The 20495-nt window shown below is 41.0% G+C and overlaps 1 protein-coding gene across 6 annotated transcripts in view; it reads left to right on the top strand.

The window, feature by feature from the left end:
• Positions 1-20495, top strand: part of kmt2ca (lysine (K)-specific methyltransferase 2Ca) — a 328698-nt gene that overhangs the window by 238308 nt on the left and 69895 nt on the right. For 4 of the 6 annotated variants that reach the window (XM_078424479.1, XM_078424460.1, XM_078424453.1 and 1 more), the window contains 7 exons: positions 981-1085; positions 1454-1501; positions 6400-6534; positions 6632-6664; positions 6757-6858; positions 10172-10313; positions 13971-14185. In XM_078424479.1, coding sequence (XP_078280605.1) covers positions 981-1085; positions 1454-1501; positions 6400-6534; positions 6632-6664; positions 6757-6858; positions 10172-10313; positions 13971-14185 — 780 coding nt within the window. The remainder of the gene's footprint in view (positions 1-980; positions 1086-1453; positions 1502-6399; positions 6535-6631; positions 6665-6756; positions 6859-10171; positions 10314-13970; positions 14186-20495) is intronic. The other 2 variants (XM_078424496.1, XM_078424488.1) reach the window with 1 other exon arrangement.

Here is a 20495-nt window from a genome sequence, read left to right as displayed (position 1 = left end):
TTGTTGCGCTTTGGGAGGTCAAATGTACTGTAATAGTATACAATTAACGACAGAACCCTTGACAAAACAGCATTGGTGTACAGAGGGATCTTGGAGTCCCAAGTTCAATGCTCCCTAAAAGCAGCAATCCAAGTAGATGAAATGGTAAAGAAGGTATATGGCTTGCTTGCCTTCATCATTCAGGGGCATTGAGTATAGGCCAGGTGGTCATGTTGCAGCTTGGTAGAACTTTAGTTAGGCTGCGTTTGGAGTATTGTGTGCAGAACGTGCAGACAAGATTTACAAAGGATGACGCCTGAATAATAAGGTACTAGCTACGCTTTACAGTAAGGGTGGAAATGTTATAAGGAGATGTGTAGGGAAGTTTTCTTTACAGAGAATGTATTCCCTGGAATACACTGCCAAGTGTGATGCTTGAAGCAAATATGATTGTGGTGTTTAAGAGGCTTTTATATACACTTGGATATGTTTGGAATGGAGGAATATGGAGAATGTGCATGCAAAAAAGTTTAGTACAAGTAGGCATCATGTTCGGCACAGTTGTGGGCTGAAGGACCAGTTCCTGCTCTGTGGTGGCAATTAGAAATGTAGCAGTATTCACAAAAACTAGCGAGGTGAGCGACTGATTTAGGGAATAACACAAAGATAATTTCTACCCGTCTTAGGGTAATATACTCAATCCACCTGAAAAGGTGCAATAGAAATCTGAATTGAACCAGCAAGCTATATATGGGCATATTGATTGGCATTGATGAGTTTGGCCAAAGGGCTTCTTTCCATGCTGTATGACTATTAACAGACCACCACAGAAACCATTCTGGTCAGTTAACGATTCAGGAAAGTTGTTCACCAACTTGTTGAGGTGAGCTAAGTATGGGCACAGTATGTGGCCCCGGCACAATATGCAAATCCCACAAATATGTTGTGAAGTAAATCTGTACCTTTTTCTGTAAGGTTTGAGCTTATTGATTGCTCTGCAGGTAATGGAGATGATCCACTTGCTGATCTCTCAGAAGTCCTTACCACGGAAGACGATATCCTTGGAATGCTTTCTGATGAATTGGGAAAAGCAAGAGATGAGTCAGGTATGTTTGGACGCTACTTTGAATCTCATAAACAACCTCAGACATTTCCAGTGTTCTGTGAGGAAGAATAAATGGAATCTGTGATGTTTCAACACGTTATTTTATTTAGGTTTTCAATGTCACTTTTCTAGCTGTTACGTATTTCATCTTTTGTGCCTGTTTTATTTCAACATTTTGCTGTGGTGTGCTGTGCTTGCTATATAATGTAGCTATCCAAGACATTAACAATCAGTGCTTATGCTACTTAATGCGCCACTGCTCAATGCCTGAAGCATGCTCTTGAGTTGCTTATACTGTGTTTGAGTTTTATTTGTTTTCTTTTAATTCCCCCAGTTATTTATCCATTTTATCTGGTTTGGGTCCTGTAGGTCTTGATTTATGCACTTTCCAGGTCGAGAATTCACCATCTCCATTTGGTAAGAGACTAAATGGTGGATAGCAATAGTCTCATGTCTGGTGCTTCTGTCTTATTAAACATAATGTCTGTCTATGCATGTATGTACATTTTGGAGAAATCCTTTGATTTCTTAAGTTCTTTGTTCTGTTGCACTAACAAATTTTATCATGCCATTAGTTTGCTTGAAAAGTAAGCTGTATTTTTGCATCCGCATTAAACAGTAGAATAACTATAACTTCAAATGGATTAGATAATTTAAACAAGATCGTAATATCCACGCGGGTGTGTGGGCCTGACTTTGCAAATAACTTGATTTGGGCTTTCATGTACTGGATTGTACAGATACATGTATTGGAAAAGTTTAGAGGGAAATGGATCAAACACGGCCAGATGAGACTAGCATAGATTGGCATCTTGGTTGGAATGGCTTAATTTAGGCCAAAGGGCCTGTTTCTGCCCTGTACAATACTATTGATTCTACAATCTGTTTGAGATTATGGCAACGGTACTTGACGCAGTACCTCCCCAGCTTAAGAAAGGCCGACTTGTGTTCAGCCCACATGTACGATTGCGTGTTTGGGAGACTGGCAGGATGAATTTGGCAGCCATTTTCTGTTGGGTGGGAACTCTGTTCGTGCCAGCATTGCCGACTTGTGAACTGTTCATGCTCACTGCCATAACCTGGAGAGGATCAGTATAAGGGAAATTAAAGTAAATTTTAGCAATGGAAGTAGGAAAATATCAGGAACATGCCAAGCATTTGCAACTGGGGCTACAGCTGAAGGAAATTAATGTATGTGAAAAATTATAGAACGTATGCTTCAAATTGACAGGGACATTGAGCCAAACTTTTCTGAAGAAACAGCAGCACATTAACTGAATAATGTGCTGGTCAGCCAGGAAATTCTTGAATTTGAGGGACACAAGAACATAAGTAGGTGAAGCCATTCAGCTCCTCGTGTCTGTTTGTTTTTTTATCTCAGTGTAGCTTTCCTGTAGTTTTCCCTTCCAGACCTCTTATTCTGAAACTAAGATCACTGTTTCTAGGTGTCATCCCTGCAAAGATCCAGGTTCAATCCTGACCTTGGTACTGTTTGCGTGGAGTTTGCATACTCTCCCTGTGATTGCATGCATGGGTTTCTTCTGAGTCCTCTGATTTCCTCCCAAATCCCAAAGATGTGCTTTATTCGCTACTGTTAATTCCCCTTGTGTATAGATGAGTGGACAAAATCAGGGTGGGGGATGGTAGTGTAATGGTTGATGGTCAGCATGGACTTGATGCACCTAAGCACCTGTTTTCTTGCTGTGTATCTCTGACTCCATGTCAGGCACTGTAAGAATTTTGTACATTTCAATAAACCCACTTTTCATTCTTAATTCGAGAAACATGGTCTGTTCGATCATCAATCAGTTCCACTCCCCTACCCCAGGAATGACTCTGGTGATGCATAAGTTGCAAATCTTCAGAGATTTTCTGGTGATGTACATTAATTGCTTTTACAAATAACATTTTCCCCTCTTGTGCTCCCGTTTATTTTTAAGAATTTTCCATTCCCTGAGTTTGAGGGAAATGTGAAAAAGGAGTAAGAATGGAATTGTACAACCACCCTTGCTTTCCATCTCTGTAGCTGATTATTATCAAGACCTGAAATTTCTTGAACCATGTTTCCCATTTCTTCTTTATAATATAGTCTGTTATCATCAGCCCTGCTCTGAAGATGTGAGAGATAATATCATGGGGGAAAAGGCTCGACATTTAAGATGCATTTGTCTTCCAAATGGGATTATTTATCTGCAATTAGCCAATTACCCTCTATTTCACCATGGTTCAGCCTAGAGATAGAGCTGTCTCTGTCTGAGCTCATGTATTCAAGAGGGTGGGGGAAAAGAGCCACCTACTAGAACCATTGAAGTCTTTGTGGTGATGGTATCAATATTCTGGAGTTCCAGGATTTTCATCCAGCGACAGAGGACGGTCCCTATTTCAATGGTGCATGCCTTGGAGAGGGACTTGCAGCTGCTTCCCTTCTCCTTCCAAGCATTGGAGGCGTCAGACTTTGGTGGTATTTTTGAAGGAGTCTTGGCAAGTTGTTAAAATTTACTCTGTAATGGTAAGCCCAGATAGTGCTGGATGGGATGCCAATCAAAAACCCTACTTTGTGGATAATATTCCACACTGAATGTTGAATAAAACAACCTCTGAATGTTGTTGAACCTGCACTTAGAGGCAAGTGGAGAATATTCTATCAAGCTCTTGACTTGCCCAGATAGGAAATAGAAAAGCATTGCAAGTCAGGAGGTAAGTTGGTTTGTGGCAGAATATCTAGTGTCTGAGTGTTCTTCTATCCACTGCATTTATGCAGATGATCCTGAGGTTTAAGCCAACTATATCCCCCATAATATTAGTTATGTGAAATTTGAGAATGATAATGTTATTAAATTTCATAGAGAGCAGTTGGGTTAGTTATTTGACTGGCACTTAAACTACTTACCATTACACAAGAACCTGCACAAGAATTTGTTTGTCATTGTGAGGCAAGATAGGATATTGCTATCATAAGTGAATGGAAATCATAAGTGAATGTCACCACTTCTGTTCTAGATAGAGTGCCAAACAATTTTTTTTCACTGTATCTCAGAACACATGACAATAATAAGAAATTTATGTTGGAAAGAATGTTACTGATTAAGCAGTTGAAGAGAAGTAGATGTATTCACTGAATAAATTTTGCAACGATCAACTTGGATTCAGATAATAGCTGTTGAACAAATCCATTACTATCATCTTTTCTGTTTTAAGCTAGTTCTAGCTTGATGAAAGTGGCAGGTTGGAAAAGTTGCTTTTTTGTAAAATAGCCTATGAACTCTAGCACTTTATAGAGGCACAGAGTGCAATAATAAGGAAGCCATAATGACTCTGTATCAACAATGTAGTTGAACCATAACTAGGGTACTAGAAAGGTGTATGTGGTTTAGTGAAATTATCACAATGATGGGGGATTTTTGAGGCTAGACTGGAGATGGGGTAATTCTCCCTGGAATAGATTGCATGGGAATCTGATGGAAGTGTTTAAAATTATAAATTAGAGAGAAACTGTTACCATAGATGGAAGGGCCATGAACCAGAGGACATAGAATGAACGTGAATGACAAAACAATCAAAGTGATTTGAAATCATTTTCTGCAGCCAGCAGTTAGGGTTTGATCTGTCAAGGGTGGAATGAAGGCAGATTCAATTGTAGTATTCAGATGAGAGCCTGATACAGCTGAAAGAAAACAATTTGCAGGGTAATGTGGGGACCAGTGCAGGAACGCTCTGCAGGATGAGCTGGATGGCTCTGGCACAATATCTGTTCAGACTCAAAACCCCTTTTTTATAACCACCTTGTGATTCAACAAATACTAAACACAAGGTCAGTACAATTTCTCTCATGTGTTTGAGTTTATTTGCAGAATTCATTGAGAAATGAAAACATATGGTAAATGCAGACCATTTGGAGTTATAAAACAATTGATAAATTACCAGGGGTAGGATATAGCAATAATGTTTTTACAGAATATTACGTGTTGTTTCATAAGCACACTGCAGCCATCCTTATTTAGTGCAAACATACATTCAGAGGTTGTTGATGATGGTGAAATTTGGGTGTGGCAGATTTTAAGAGTTTTGAAGAAAAAAACATGGAAGACTTAAATAAATGTTGGTTCAGTTTAATATAGAAATATGAAGCGATGCATTCTGCAAGGGCAGCACAGTGGTAGAGTGGCTGCCTCACAGTGCCAGAGAACCGGGTTCGATCTTGACTACAGTTGCTGTCTATATGGAGTTAGCACGTTCTCCCTGTGACCACGTTGTTTTTTTCCGGGTGCTCCTGTTTCCTCCCACATTCTAAAGACATGCATGTCGCAGGTTAATTGGCTTTCTGTAAATTGTGCCCAGTGCATAGGGGAGAGCGAGTGTCTCGGTGGGTTGAAGGGCCTGTCTCCATGCTGTATCTCTAAACTAAACTAAGCACTAAACTAAACTACTAATAAGGAAAGGAAATTTTACAAATTAGCCCTTACTGCCCAATTTAGAAGGATAAAGTAATAAAGGAATGCGGTAATGATGAATTTGTACAAGATGTAACTGGAATGATGTGCAAAGAAAGGATCCCGCTTTATAAAGAACATAGAGTTACTGAAAGTAGCACCGGACAAGATGGAAAAACTGTTGTTAATTGAAGTCAAGCCCAACAGAATTCCTGGATTATGAAGGCTTACAATTAAAAAAGTAAAGTGCAGTAAGTAGGAAGCTATTCAACCCACCGAATCTCCTAAACCTACTGCTCTTTGTGAGTGTGTATATATCTACAATTTTTAACGTTTATCTATTTCCCTTTGTGTGGCTACAGTTGGATTAATTTCCACTAGTCCAAGAACTAATGTATTCAAAATTCTGCCTGTGATTTCAATTTAACAGGATTGAAACAGTAAAAAGGATGGATATATTTTAGCGAATCGTAATCAATGGATTGCAAATATTTTTCTTAAGATACAGTGAGACTTGCAGTTCTCTGTTATAAATAATCTTGAAGCTGAATCCTTGGATATTGATGGTGATGTGACTAGAAATTGGGATTAGATTTGGGTGAGCATGTGAAGAATCATAGGATTTTGCAGCGTAAACTTGTTCCTTGAAACCTTTCTTGAATGTACTATAATGGTCTGTGATTCTAGGTGCTGCAACACGGTAGCCACTTGTGGCTGAGTAACTTCACCAACCAGAGTTTTATTCAAAGAGTTATTGACAAATATAAAGTTTTCCAATTGAGAAAAATTGGTGACAAATAATTAGTATTGCCAGCTTCGTCAAACAGAGGTTTCTGTTACACTTAACTGATTCTGTGAAAATAATCAAACAAACCTTTTGTTCAGCTGGACTGGATCTTGGCCCAATTTCAGAGGATCCATCCTCTGGTTCGCAGTCAAGTGGAGGCCAAGGTACACGACTGTCTGAGGAGCAACTCGACCGAATCCTCAGCCCTGACCTTGAGAAAATAGTCACAGATGGTAAGATAATTTGATGGTTATGCATGCTTTGTTTTGCATACACATTCAGGATGTCCTGCGAACCGCCTTTAAAAAACATAAATATTTTGTTTTGTAGGTACAATTCTGAGTAACCTTTACAAAATTCCAGGTAAGTGTTTTCAGCTATTTAGAGATACAATGTCATTTTTATATCCGTTTAATTATTACTACCATTAATATCTCTCTTTCTTACAAATGAAGAACTGGAAGGAAAGGAAGTGGAAGATCTGTTCACGGCCGTGTTAAGTCCTTCAGCTAACCAGCCGCCTCCACCAGTCATGCCCTTGCCACCACCTGACCATGGTATAGAATTTCTTATAATTATATGAATTTACACAGTATCTCCGTGCAATCCCAAGAAACTTTCCATGTGTAAAACATTAAATCATTTTAAGCAAAAACAAATTAGATTATTAACATGTTTAATAGCTAACATATTTTAGAGTCATACAGCTTAGAAACAGGCCCTTCAGACCAACTTGCCCATGCTGACGAACATGCCCTATCTACACTAGTCCTACCTGCCTGCATTTGGCCCATATTCATCGAAGCCATTCCTACCCATGTACCTGTCCAAATGTCTTTTAAATGTTGTGATTGTACCTGCTTCAGCTACCTCCTTTGGCAGCTCATTCCATATACCCACCACCCTTTGTGTGAAAAACACTAAAGGCTGTCTGTTATATTGTTTGATAGACCTATAAACCATCTTTTATGTTTTTAGTGATCCATTTAGCTGAGTTCATTATATTGTAAATTGTATTTGCTTTTTATAATTATTCATGGAGAATTTAACTTTTCATATGGGGACTTTCAATTTGTGCCACGTTTGAAACATAGACATAGAAACATAGAAAGTAGGTGCAGGGATAAGCCATTGGGCCCTTCGAGCCATTCAATTGATCATGCTGATCATCCAGAATTAGTACCCATATCCCTTGCTTCCGTTAGCCCTAAGAGCTGTATCTAACTCTCTCACGCATACATCTGTTTCCACTCTACCTCACAATCTAAATCCTCACCATTAACACTGTTCATTGGTGATCTTAAAGAAAGCCACTGCAGTTCGGAAACACTCTATGATGGGGGATTTGTGGATTTTAGATCTCGGAATTTAAGAATGGGGAAAAAAAATCCTAAATATTTTGTTATGTAAATCAAAACTTTTATCCAAGTTGATTAACGGAACTATCAAATTAAATGTAAAATATGTTTATTATTGAATTGAATTGAATAAATTTTATTAGCCAAGCATGTATACATACAAGGAATTTGCCTTGGTGCTTTGCTCGCAAGTAACAACACGATATACAGTAAACAATTAAGAATAAAACATTAAAACATTAAGAATAAAACATTATAGTTTAAACATGTGAAGAATGAAATAAAATACCAGAGCAAAAGGAGGCTGCAGACTTTTGGTTGTTGAGTAGAGTTACTGCTTGTGGGAAAAAAGCTGTTTTTATGTCTGGCTGTGGTGGCTTTGACAGTCCAGAGTCGCTTTCCAGAGGGGAGTGCTTCAAAGAGTTTGTGGCCAGGATGAGAGGGGTCAGAGATGATCTTACCCGCTCGCTTCCTGGCCCTTGCAGTGTACAGTTCATCAATGGGGGGAAGGTTGCAGCCAACAATGCTCTCGGCTGATCGAACGATGTGCTGCAGCCTCAGGATGTCATGCTTGGTGGCTGAGCCAAACCAGACCATGATGGAGAAGATGAGGACAGACTCTATGATGGCAGTATAAAACTGGATCATCATTGCCTGTGGCAGATTGTGTTTTCTCAGCAGCCGCGGGAAGTACATCCTCTGTTGGGCCTTTTTGACTGTGGAGTCGATGGTGGCCTCCTATTAAGGTCCATGGAGATGATGGTTCCAAGGAACTTTAATGACTCCACAGATGTGACTGTGGTGTTGTTGATGGTGTGTGGGGGGAGGGGAGGGGGACCTGTCCTAAAGTCTACAATTAGTTCCACTGCCTTAAGAGCATTGAGCTCCAGGTTGTTGCGAAGGCACCAGGACGCCAGCTGTGTCACTTCCTGTCTGTAGGCAGATTCCTCCCCATCCTGGATCAGTCCAATTAGGGTTGTGTCATCCGCAAACTTGAGAAGCTTGACAGAGGAGTCTGCGGAGGTGCAGTCGTTGGTGTAGAGAGAGTAAAGGAGAGGGGAGAGTACACAGCCTTGTGGTACTCCTATGCTGAGGGTCAACGGGTCCGAGATGTGCTTTCCCAGCCTCACATGCTACTTCCTGTCTGTCAGGAAGTTGGTGATCCATTGACAGAGTTTGGAGTGTAGTAGCTCTGGCACAATGGTGTTGAATGCAGAGCTAAAATCCACAAACAAAATCTTGGCATAGCTCCCCTTGCGGTCTGGGTGTTGGAGGATGAAGTGCAGGCTGCGTCGTCCCTGAACTATTGGCCCGGTATGCGAACTGCAGGGAGTCCAGCAGGGGGTTTGTGATATTTTTCAGCTGGGCCAGCACGTCTTTCAAGGGTCTTCATGATTACAGAGGTCAGTACGACAGGCCTGTAGTCATTAAGTCATTAAGTCATGTATTATATATTTTTTAATAAAATAGAAATATTAACCTATGTCTATAAAGAAAATAAGGAAAACCTAAGTCAACTCATCAGTACAGCTTAAATGCAGAAAATTGCTGGAAACACTCCATTTAGACAGCATCTGGGGAAAGAGAAAAAAAAATACAGTTTCAGGTCGAAGACCTTTCATCAGTACAACAGAACAACGTAGCACATTCTGGAAAATTTGAAGTGTGACAGCTGTGTGTGTTGGCAGTGTGCAGGGGGGGGGGGGGTGGAAAAGGAAAATAAATCTTGGATTGTAGTTACTTGACATTAGTCCATTAATCCATGAGTTGTTTTGTTACTGAAATGAATTGTAACTGAGACTAATTACAGAAAAAAAACATTGACTTGCACATTCAAACAACGGCCAAGACTGGACAGAACAAATGCAATTTTAGCATTTTGGTCTTGATGACCTAAAACCACAGAGGTCATCAATGAAATCTGCCATTACATTATGACAGAGTTTGGCAGTTTTCTCTTATCGTTTTGAGAAGCTCCAAAACTGGCCATCAACATGGGGGAGATTTGATTCCCTCTCTGGGAATGGAGCCATAATTTTAGCCACCCCTATTACAGACATTTCCATGCGACAGACAGCTGTCATCCATCTGTCTAATTTGGGAAGATGTCAAAGACTCGTATCAGTTTTCTAAAAACATCCAAAACTCTGCATATTTCTGCCTGAATTTTTCTGGCATTGTGAGAACACTTCAATTCAGCGCCCATCTCATTGACAAGTACAGGATTTTGCTTTTCATAAATTAGCTGCATGGCTGTCCAAAAATTGCACAGTGAATACATCCACAACAGAAATTAATTGAACATATCGTAACGGGCTAAATAAATAGATTTATTTTTCAGATTGTTTGCTGCTTAACCTACATAACAACAATCAACTTCCAAAAAATGGGGGAGTATTAAGATGGTTTGGGACTTGGTAGAGATGTTATTCTGCGTATATGTAAATCATTAGTTACATGACAATTACACTGGTAGTTTAATGGTGACTTTTCTTTGTCTGCTCCTAAATAGGAAATGGAGGCTTTGCCAGGGTTCCAGCCATGAATGGTGTGATTGGACCACAACGTCAAACACCTTTAGCACCTGGAAATGGACGTTGCATCAGCACTTCTTACTCTTCTATCCCTCAGGCACCGTTCCCTGATGGCAACCGGTATGTATTCCACATTATTAGATTTTTCATCCAATTACTGTACATAGATTTTAATATATCCAAAAGAGTCTGTGAATAAACCCTCCTAGTTACGAGGACTAATGCCATCTAAGAAATTGCAAAGATTATAGTTAATTATCAGAGGGACAGTGCAGTCAAAGGGTGCAAGTAGGAACTGGAGAAAGTCATTTTACATAATCATGGCTGATTATCTGCCTCAGATACCATTTTCCTGTTAATTCTCATATCCTTTTGACTCCTTTAGTAACTAGAAATCTCTCATTTGAATGCGATCAATGATTGAATCTCCACTGCCATCCAGCACAGAATTCGCCATCCTTCAAGTGGCAAATTTCTCCTTATTTATTTTTAAATGGTCTATTCCTTATTTTGAAATTTCGAGTTCTACGTTCCAAAGACTGGGGAAAACCTCCTCCCTGCCTCTGTCCTGTCAAGCTTTTTTCAGAAATGTGTCTGTTTCAGTGGGATCATTTCTCATTATTCTAAACTCTACAGAATCGAGGCGTTATCAGTTTAATCTCTATCCATTTGAGGAAACCACCATATAAATAAATGGATGAATTATGAGCAGGTGCAGGTCACTCAGCCCCTGAAGCATGCTCCACCATTTGGTCAAATTATGGCTGATCTGATTATAACCGGATATTTCTGTCTATCATAGCAAACTTTCATCTTGCTTATCAAGTATCTACCTCTGTCTTAAAAAATATATTCACTGCACAAAAATATATTCAGGAAGAGAGTTGCACCTGTAACATTCTCTCTCTTTTCCCTTTCTCCACAGCTGCTACCTGAACTAACTGAATTTTTCCAGCAGTTTCTTTTATTTCAGGTTTCCAGCATCTGCTGTGTTCTTCATCTTATAGTTCAATACTTTTTTCTCTTTTTACTGCTCATGTTGATCTTCCTCCACTTACATTCCTCACACATCAGCTATTGTTCAGCCATAGCTTATAAACATTAATCTCCCTCTCTTAGAGAACATCAACGGAATTTGTGTTACCTGAATAACCTTTGTTTTTGTTGTATCACAAACATTCCTCTGTTTTCTTAAGTTCTCCCAATCTCTATAATGAATATGCTTGCACCCTCACTTTTCTACTTTACATGAAGGGTCATCAATTTGAAGCATTCAAGTTAATATCTTTATCCACAGATGTTGCTGGCCTGCTCAGCATTTTCTGCTTTTACTTTCTCTTCTAGCATTGAACTAATGACATTCTCGGATATACTGCACTATCTTATTAATATAGATTTTAAGCAGCTGAGAGTCCAAATACTAATTTTACAAAACCTAATTCTTGCTATTGTACTAATCTGAAACAAATCAATAAGTTCCAATTGTTTTATGTCTGTTAACTGTCCTAATTTCTGGCTGATATTTATGCCCAATGTCGTATCCGAGGGATAATGTATATTTTAACGGATAATCATCGAAATTAGGACCAGAAGTAGACCACTTAGGACCTTAACCCTGCTCTGTCTTTCATTTAGACCATGCATAATTCATATCTCACCTTCACATCAAACCCACTCTGGGTTTTTTTATCCTCTTGCTTATCCACGGTTTTCTACCCCAGCCTTAATAATCTGCTTCCTTTAAAGAAAAAGTTCCAAACACTCTCAATCCTCTGGGAGAAAAGCCATGTGTTTCTCTCTTAAATGGGTGACCCCATATTAATTCCTTAGTTGTAGAATCTCCCAAAAGAAGAAGCATCCTCTCCATATCAACGTGATTGGCCAATTGTTTCTCAAAAGGGCACAAAATGCTGGTATAACTCAGCGGGTCAGGCAGCATCTTTGAAGAACAAGTATTAGCGGCGTTTTGGGCTGAGACCCTTCTTCAGACTCTGATTTAGTAGGGTTTTGACCCTTAACATCACCTATCCATGTTCTCCAGTGATGCTGCCTGACCTGCCGAGTTACTCCTGCACTTTGTGTCCTTTTGTGTATTAACCAGCATCAGCATTTCTTTGTTCTACATTCTGGGTTTTTTTTCTTCTCCATAAAAGAATTGATTAATCAAAAATATCCTTACAACAGTTTCTTGGTTACTGCCATTTAGCCAGCTTTTTATTTGGCTTCTATTCGATTTCCAGAATATAAATCCGCTGTTGCTGTGATGGAATTGGACCTCTCCTAATCGGTAGTCCAATCCCAAGTCCATACTTTATCGATTGTGCTGCAGTGCTATTTATAATTACTCTTCCCTGAGGGATTCTTACTGTTATATAAATAAGAACACTTTCTTTAAGCAGTGCTAGATCTAAAGTAATCCATTCCCTAGAATCCTTAAACCTCTGATTTAGTAAAGTATTCGAACATTAGTAAAGTATTCATCAACATCTCCTGCGTATTTTCATGTGTGGATTTTCTGGTCTATGAAATCTCCAGTGTTTATTTTAAAATACCTTTAAATTTTTTAATCTTTTTCCACCTTCCCACTTAACTTCCAACAGGAGGACGTAATCTGCACCCAACAATTATTTAACTGAACCCAAAATGCATTTTGATTTTCAAATACAAGATCTTTTCTTTGCATCTCACTATTTGCTCGTCATGCTAAACCTTTTCATTTTGTGAATCTCTTCGCATGTACAACCATCCCAGAATAATTAGTTTCCAATGTCAGTCATTCTACACCCAAGTCTCCTAAGTGATTTAGATAAACTCTTTTACTTCTATTCATGCAAATTCATCTTGTTTGCATGCTCTTTGTTCTGTGACATATAATGGCAATTTTTGGGGGGCTTTTCCCTGTTATAATCTTGGTCAGTAATGCCCAGTAATCTGAACCCTTTATCCCTTCCTGACTGTTTATTTTTACCTAAATTATTCTGCTGGGTGGTCCTTTAAACTGATCACAAATTGAACCTACCTCCTAAATAATGTTCTCATTCTCCTCCCCATTCGCCTTTAGCAGCTTCATTAGATTAATCCTGCATATGCCACCTTAGTTATTCAATATGCAGGTCATGGCTTTTACTTTGTTTAAGTGGGATACATCTCTTCGAACAACTTGCCTTTGCCTCAGACCTGGTGCTCAGTGAATCAAAACCCTTGTATCTAATACCAGTCTTTCTTCCATAAACATAACGTTCACAGCATTTTGCACATATGATTTTTGAGCGTGGCTTGTGTAAGAACTAGGTGATTTATTATCAATTTGGATCTGGGTTCAATAAATCTGTTTTTACCTATGTTATTGGAATAGGACACATCTACCTGTGTTACTGGAAGGAATCCATAAACCCCAATACGCCCACACTGTCTCTCTGCATAAGTAATCCAGTTTGTCCCATTCTCCAGCTCTTTCCCTATAACTCTTGGGTTTTTTTTTTCTCCCATCTATTGAAATCTACAATTCAGACAGTGAATTCCGAATCAGGAATGTTTTTGCTGTTCTTAGACCTGATTCTTAAATTAATTATCTTAAAAATGTGGGCTGTAGATACTGTTAAATGTTGTTTGGAAAGGCAAATGTGAAAGAAACAAGCTTTCTACTTTACTTAATTTCATTAAAGATGGCAGATAACTTATTTTATGATGTGTTCTACTGTATATGTAGCATTTGCAATTAATAGGGTGATTTAAGTCATTCTTTAAACTCGTGTTTGAACTGGATCTATTTAATAGAGACAAGAACCATACTTTTAGTCAAGTTGTTGGTGACGGACCCAGCCCATGGGTACCCTCTGCTCCTGCTGTGGAAGTGGAAGGAGACACGCTAAACTATACACAGCGGAGTACTCTGAAATGGGAGAAGGAAGAAGCTCTGGGAGAAATGGCAACAGTTGCCCCAGTTCTGTACACAAACACAAACTTCCCAAACCTGAAAGAAGATTTTCCAGGTAATGCCAACCAACAGATCATATTTCTAGAAATAATGAATGAAAATCAATAAACTGCGGCAGCTGGAAATCTGAAATAAAAACAGAAAATACTGCAAACACTCAACAGGAGAGGCTGCATCAGTGGAAAGATAAACCGTTAATGTTTTGGGCCGATAAATTGTTCTGACAACCGGCCTTAAACCTTAATGCTTTGGGCTGATAAATTGTTCTGACAAATGGTCTTTTGCCAGTCTTAGCTCTTTTTCTCTCTGCTGATTTCCTCTCTGTGTTTCTAGTATTTTATGTTTCTGAAAATATTGAATTCTCATGAATGAAATACACGAAGCATTTTTCAAAGTTATAAACTTCCCCCAATTATGGATAGTATGATGTTATTTAAATCATGATGACTTAATTTGTTTTCAAATATTTTAGCAAAGTGTTTTTCAGGCACTCTTGCCTCCAAGTTTAAAAGAATTTATATTTGCAGAAAACTTTTTAGCAAATATTTCCGCTTGACATTTTATGGCAGCAGCAGTATAACATTTTAGATTATGTTGAAGCTTTGTAGCTAACTACTATTTTATTAAAATGCTCTTAATTTAAGCTGAATACTAAAAGGGAAAATTGTGATTGTTGTTTAGAAAGGCTAAAAGTAATTAGGTGTGTTGGCATCGTAAAAAACATATCTGATCAGTAGGAAAAGTCCCTTATTAAGTTATTACTGACTTTTGATTTTGAGGCTGAATATTTTTGGGCCGGAAGATAAGTTTTACGATTTGACTGAATGAATGAATAAGTTTATTGGCCAAGTATGCATATACAAGGAATGTGCCTTGGTGCTCCGCTCACAAATGACAACACAAACATATAGTTAACAATTAAGAATAATAGTTAACTGTTAAGCACAATAGACAATAGGTGCAGGAGGAGGCCATTCGGCCCTTCGAGCCAGCACCGCCATTCAATGTGATCATGGCTGATCATTCTCAATCAGTACCCCGTTCCTGCCTTCTCCCCATACCCCTGACTCCGCTATCCTTAAGAGCTCTATCTAGCTCTCTCTTGAATGCATTCAGAGAATTGGCCTCCACTGCCTTCTGAGACAGAGAATTCCACAGATTCACAACTCTCTGACTGAAAACGTTTTTCCTCATCTCAGTTCTAAATGGCCTCCCCCATATTCTTAAACTGTGGCCCCTTGTTCTGGACTCCCCCAACATTGGGAACATGTTTCCTGCCTCTAACGTGTCCAACCCCTTAATAATCTTATACGTTTCGATAAGATCTCCTCTCATCCTTCTAAATTCCAGTGAATACAAGCCTAGTCGCTCACATCAAATAATAAGGATACACCATTACGGTCTAAACATGTGGGTGAAAATAAACCAGAGCAAAAAAGAGACTACAGACTTTGGTTATTGAGTAGAACTATCACTCGTGGGAAAAAAAGCTGTTTTTATGTCTGGCTGTGGATGCTTTGACAGTCCGGAGTCGCCTTCCAGAGGGAAGTGCTTCAAAGAGATGGTGGCCAGGGTGAGAGGGGTCAGAGATGATCTTGCCTGCTCGCTTCCTGGCCCTTGCAGTGTACAGTTCGTCAATGGGGGGAAGGTTGCAGCCAACAACCTTCTCAGCTGTGCGAACGATCCGTTGCAGCCTCCGGATGTCGTGCTTGGTGGCTGAGCCAAACCAGACCATGATGGAGAAGGTGAGGACGGACACAATGATAGCAGTATAGAATTGGATATTCATTGCCTGAGGCAGATTGTGTTTCCTCAGTTGCCACAGGAAGTACATCCTCTTTTGGGCTTTTTTTACTGTGGAGTGGATGGTGGCCCCCCCATTTAAGGTCCCTGGAGATGATGGTTCCAAGGAACTTAAATGACTTCACAGATGTGACTATGGTGTTGTTGATGGTGAGTGGGGGGAGGGGAGGGGGATCTCTTCAAAAGTCTACAATTAGTTCCACTGTCTTGAGAGCATTGAGCTTCAGGTTGTTGCGATGGTAGCAGGGCGCCAGCTGTGTCACTTCCCATCTGTAGGCAGAATCCTCCCTATCCTGGATCAGTCCAATCGGGGTAGTGTCATCCGCAAACTTGAGGAGCTTGACAGAGGAGTCTGTGGAGGTGTGGTTGTTGTTGTAGAGAGAGTAAAGGAGGGGGAAGAGTACGCAGCCTTGCGGTGCTCCTATGCTTGAGGGTCTGTGGGTCCGGGATGTGCTTTCCCAGCCTCACATGCAGCTTCCTGTCCGTCAGGAAGTTGGTGATCCATTGACAAAGGGGTTCATGCACAGTCAGCTGGAAGAGTTTGTAGTGTAGTAGCTCTGGCACAATGGTGTTAAAAGCAGAGCTAAAGTCCACAAACAAAATCCTGGCATAGGTCCCCTTGCGGTCTAGGTGCTGGAGGATGAAGTGCAGGCCTAGGTTGACTGCGTCATCCACCGATCTATTGGCCCTGAATGCAAATTGCAGGGGGTCCAGTTGGGGGTTTGTGATGTTTTTCAGCTGGGCCAGCACAAGTCTTTCAAAGGTCTTCATGACTACAGACGTAAGTGCGACAGGCCTGAAGTCATTAAGACCAGTGATCCTTGTCTTTTTGGGTACAGGGACAACAGTGGAGACCTTGAAACAGGCAGGGACAGTGCAGGTTTGCAGGGACTGGTTGAAAATGTCTGTGTTGGCCAGTTGTTCGGCACAGAGCTTGAGGGTAGAGGGGGAAACATTGTCCGGTCCTGGAGATTTCTGGCTTTTCTGTTTTCTGACTAGCCTCTCCACCTCCGAAATTTCTATTGTTAAACTGGAGTCATTCTGTGAGGATATGCAAATTGGTGATTGCAGACGGGTGGGGGGGGGGGGGGAAGGGCCAGACTTTGCAAACTCCAGCCAGTCTCTGAGTAGGTGTGAATTGCTGCTTGGGGAGGAGTGTGTGGGGACGGATCCAGTCTTTGCAAACTGGAGTCAGTCTTTGCGTACGTGTGAAGTGGTGATTGGGGGTGGGGGGAGGAGGTTCCAGGATTATGTTTCTGTTTCTCGAACCTGATTTAATCGTCCTACGATCTATTTGCCCATCAACTCCCACCAATATTCCTTCTTCCATCCCTCCTATACTTGCAGCAAAATGCATTGGCCAATTAACCTACCAGCACATTTGTGGGATGTGGGAGGAAACCAGGGCACCTGGGAGAAACCAATGAGGTAACAGGGAGAGCATTCAAGCTCCATTCAGTACCCAGGAACAGGATGGAGTCTATGTGCTTTGTGGCAGCGACGTTAACTGTTGTGCCTTGTTGAAGATTGATTATTGGCAGCCAATCTTATTTTAATCCCATGAATTTGGAAGGTTAGGCGACATCTGCAGACAGAGAAACAGAGTTAATGCTTCTAATTATTTATGGAATTGAATCACATTCATGACACTGATGAAGGACATTTGGCTCAAAGAGTCCATGCAGGGCAAAAAGGAACCCAAAAGCTTAATTCCACATTCAAGCACTTAATCCATTAGCTCCGTAGGTCGTAGCACTTCAAATAAGCATCCAAGTACATCTTAAAGGGGGTTGAGGGTTTCTGCCTCTAATGCCCTTTCATTTGGGAACTTCCAAACCACATTACTTTCTGAGTGAAATTTTTTTTTTTCATCCCCCCTTTGATCCTCCCAACAATCTACATCCCAGAGTCTTTTATTCCTTTGTAAAGGAAAAACTGATTCATCCTATTTACGCTGTATATACATCTCATCATTTTATGCACCTCAATTAAAACTTCTCTTAGCCTCCTTTACTCAAAGGAAATGACTCTAGCATAGCCATCCTTTTGGCTGCAGTTTTCCAGTCCCGGCAACATCAACACAAATGTCCTCTGAACTCTTTTCTATTCATCAGAACTTCAGAGTTCTGATAAAAGATCATTGACGTGAAGCATTAATGCTGCTTCTCTTTCCACAGGTGCTGTCTAACCTGCCGAATATTTCTAGTATTTTCTGTTTTTATTACAGATTTACAGCATCAGACATTTGCATTTCATCCAAATTTAATGTGCGAGAGTGTAGGAAACTTGCTTTTATCGTTGCCTCTTACTTAGCCAGTTCTTGAAGCAATCTTCTGGTTTAGAGTTGCGCTCACTCTGCAGCAACCCTGACATTATAATCAAACCCGCTGACAAGGGAGGTGCCATGGTAGTCTGGCGCACTGACGCTGAGGCCAGGCGTCAACTCTCAGACACCTCCTCCTACTTATCCATGGACCATGATCCACAGATGAGCACCAGGCCTTAATCTCAAACACCATTACTGATTTCATCACTTCTGCCTGTCTGCCTTCCACATCTTCCAACCTTATCGTTTCCCAGCCACGCACAGCCTGTTTTTACCTTCTCCCCAAAATCCACAAACACAACTGCCCTGGCAGACCCATTGTTTCTGCCTACTCCTGTCCCACGGAAATGATTTCTACGTACCTCAAATCTATCCTATCCCCCCGGTCCAATCTCTCCTGTCCTATATCCAAAATACCTCACATGCCCTTCGTCTCTTCAATGACTTCCGCTTTCCGAGCCCCCACTCCCTCATCTTTACTATGGACGTTCAGTCATTCTACACCTCCATCCCCCACCAGGAAGGCCTTGAAGCCCTCCGTTTCTTCCTTGACCGCAGAACCATCCAATTTTCCTCTACTAACACTGTACTCAGCCTAGCGGAGCTGGTCCTCACCCTCAACAGTTTCTCCTTTGATTCCTCTACTTCCTCGGTCCAAGGCGTAGCTATGGGCACCTGCATGAGCCCCAGCTATGCCTGCCTCTTTGTAGGGTACGTTGAACAACCCCTGTTCCAGGCGTACACTGGCCCTATCCCTGAACTCTATCTCCGTTACATTGATGACTGCATCGGTGCAACCTCCTGCACCCATGCAGAACTTATGGACTTCATCAACTTCACCACTAATTTTCATCCTGCACTCAAATTTACTTGGACCATCTCCGACACCTTACAGTCTCCATCACAAGAAATAGACTATTGAATGACGTCTATTACAAACCCCACAACTCCCACAACTATCTCGACTACACTTCTTCCCACTCTGCTTCCTGCAAAGACTCTATGCCCTACTCTCAATTCCTCCGTCAGCGCTGCATATGGTTCCAAGATGAGGTGTTCCACACTAGAACATCTGAGATGTCCTCATTTCGGGAACGGGGGTTCCTCTCTCCCATCATAGAAGAAGCCCTCACTCGTGTCTCCTCGGAACCTCGCAGCTCCGCCCTTGCTCTCCCTCCCCCTAGTCGCAACAGAGTCCCCCTAGTCCTTACCTTCCACCCCATCGGCCATCGCATACAACACATAATCCTCTGAAATTTTCACCATCTCTAACGGGATCCCACCACAAGCCACATTTCTCCATCTCCACCCCTTTCTGCCTTCTGCAGAGACTGTTCCCTCTACAACTCCCTGGTTAACTCATCCCTTCCCACCCAAACCACCCTCTCCCCAGGTACCTTCCCCTGCAACCGCAGAAGATACAACACCTGTTGCTATACCTCCTCCCTCGACAGTCCTTTCTGGTTAGGCAGACGTTCATTTGCCCCTCCTCCAACCTCATCTACTGTATCCGTTCTTCAAGATGTGGACTCTTATACATCGGCGAGACCAAACGCAGACTGGGCGATCGTTTCGCGGAACACCTTCGCTCAGCCCGCGTGAACCAACCTAATCTCCCGGTTGCAAGACACTTTAATTCTCCTTCCCATTCCTACACAGACCTTTCTGTCCTCAGTCCCCTCCATTGTCAGAATGAGGCTAAATGCAAATTGGAGGAACAACATCTCATATTTCGCTTGGGCAGCTTACAGCCCAGTGGTATGAATATTGATTTCTCTCACTTCAGGTAGCCCCCACATTCCCTCTCTCTCTATCTCACCCCTATCCAAGTCGCACTAGCTTCTCATTTTCATCCTACAAACAGCTTACAATAGCCTGTTTCCTTTATCATCGTTACTTTTTTGCATATCTTTCATTCATTGTTCTTTATCTCTCCATGTCACCGTCTATATCTCTCGTTTCCCTTATCCCTAACCAGTCTGAAGAAGGGTCTCGACCCGAAACGTCACCCATTCCTTCTCTCCAGAGATGCTGCCTGTCCTGCTGAGTTACTCCAGCTTTTTGTGTCTATTCTCAATTTTAGATGTCAGTTCCAAGTGAATTTATTTTCAGTTTTATTAATACATGCTGGAAAATGAAGCAGATGATCTGCAATGTTTTGCCGAAAACCACCTCCAAAATCATTCTGATAAGCATCCTAATATACCAAATTAGATTGCAGAACTTAATTTATGCA

Source organism: Rhinoraja longicauda, chromosome 2 (genome assembly GCF_053455715.1).
Source record: "Rhinoraja longicauda isolate Sanriku21f chromosome 2, sRhiLon1.1, whole genome shotgun sequence".
NCBI lineage: Eukaryota > Metazoa > Chordata > Chondrichthyes > Rajiformes > Arhynchobatidae > Rhinoraja > Rhinoraja longicauda.
Note: the sequence above shows the minus strand (reverse complement) of the source record. Positions and strands in the feature narration are given on the sequence as shown.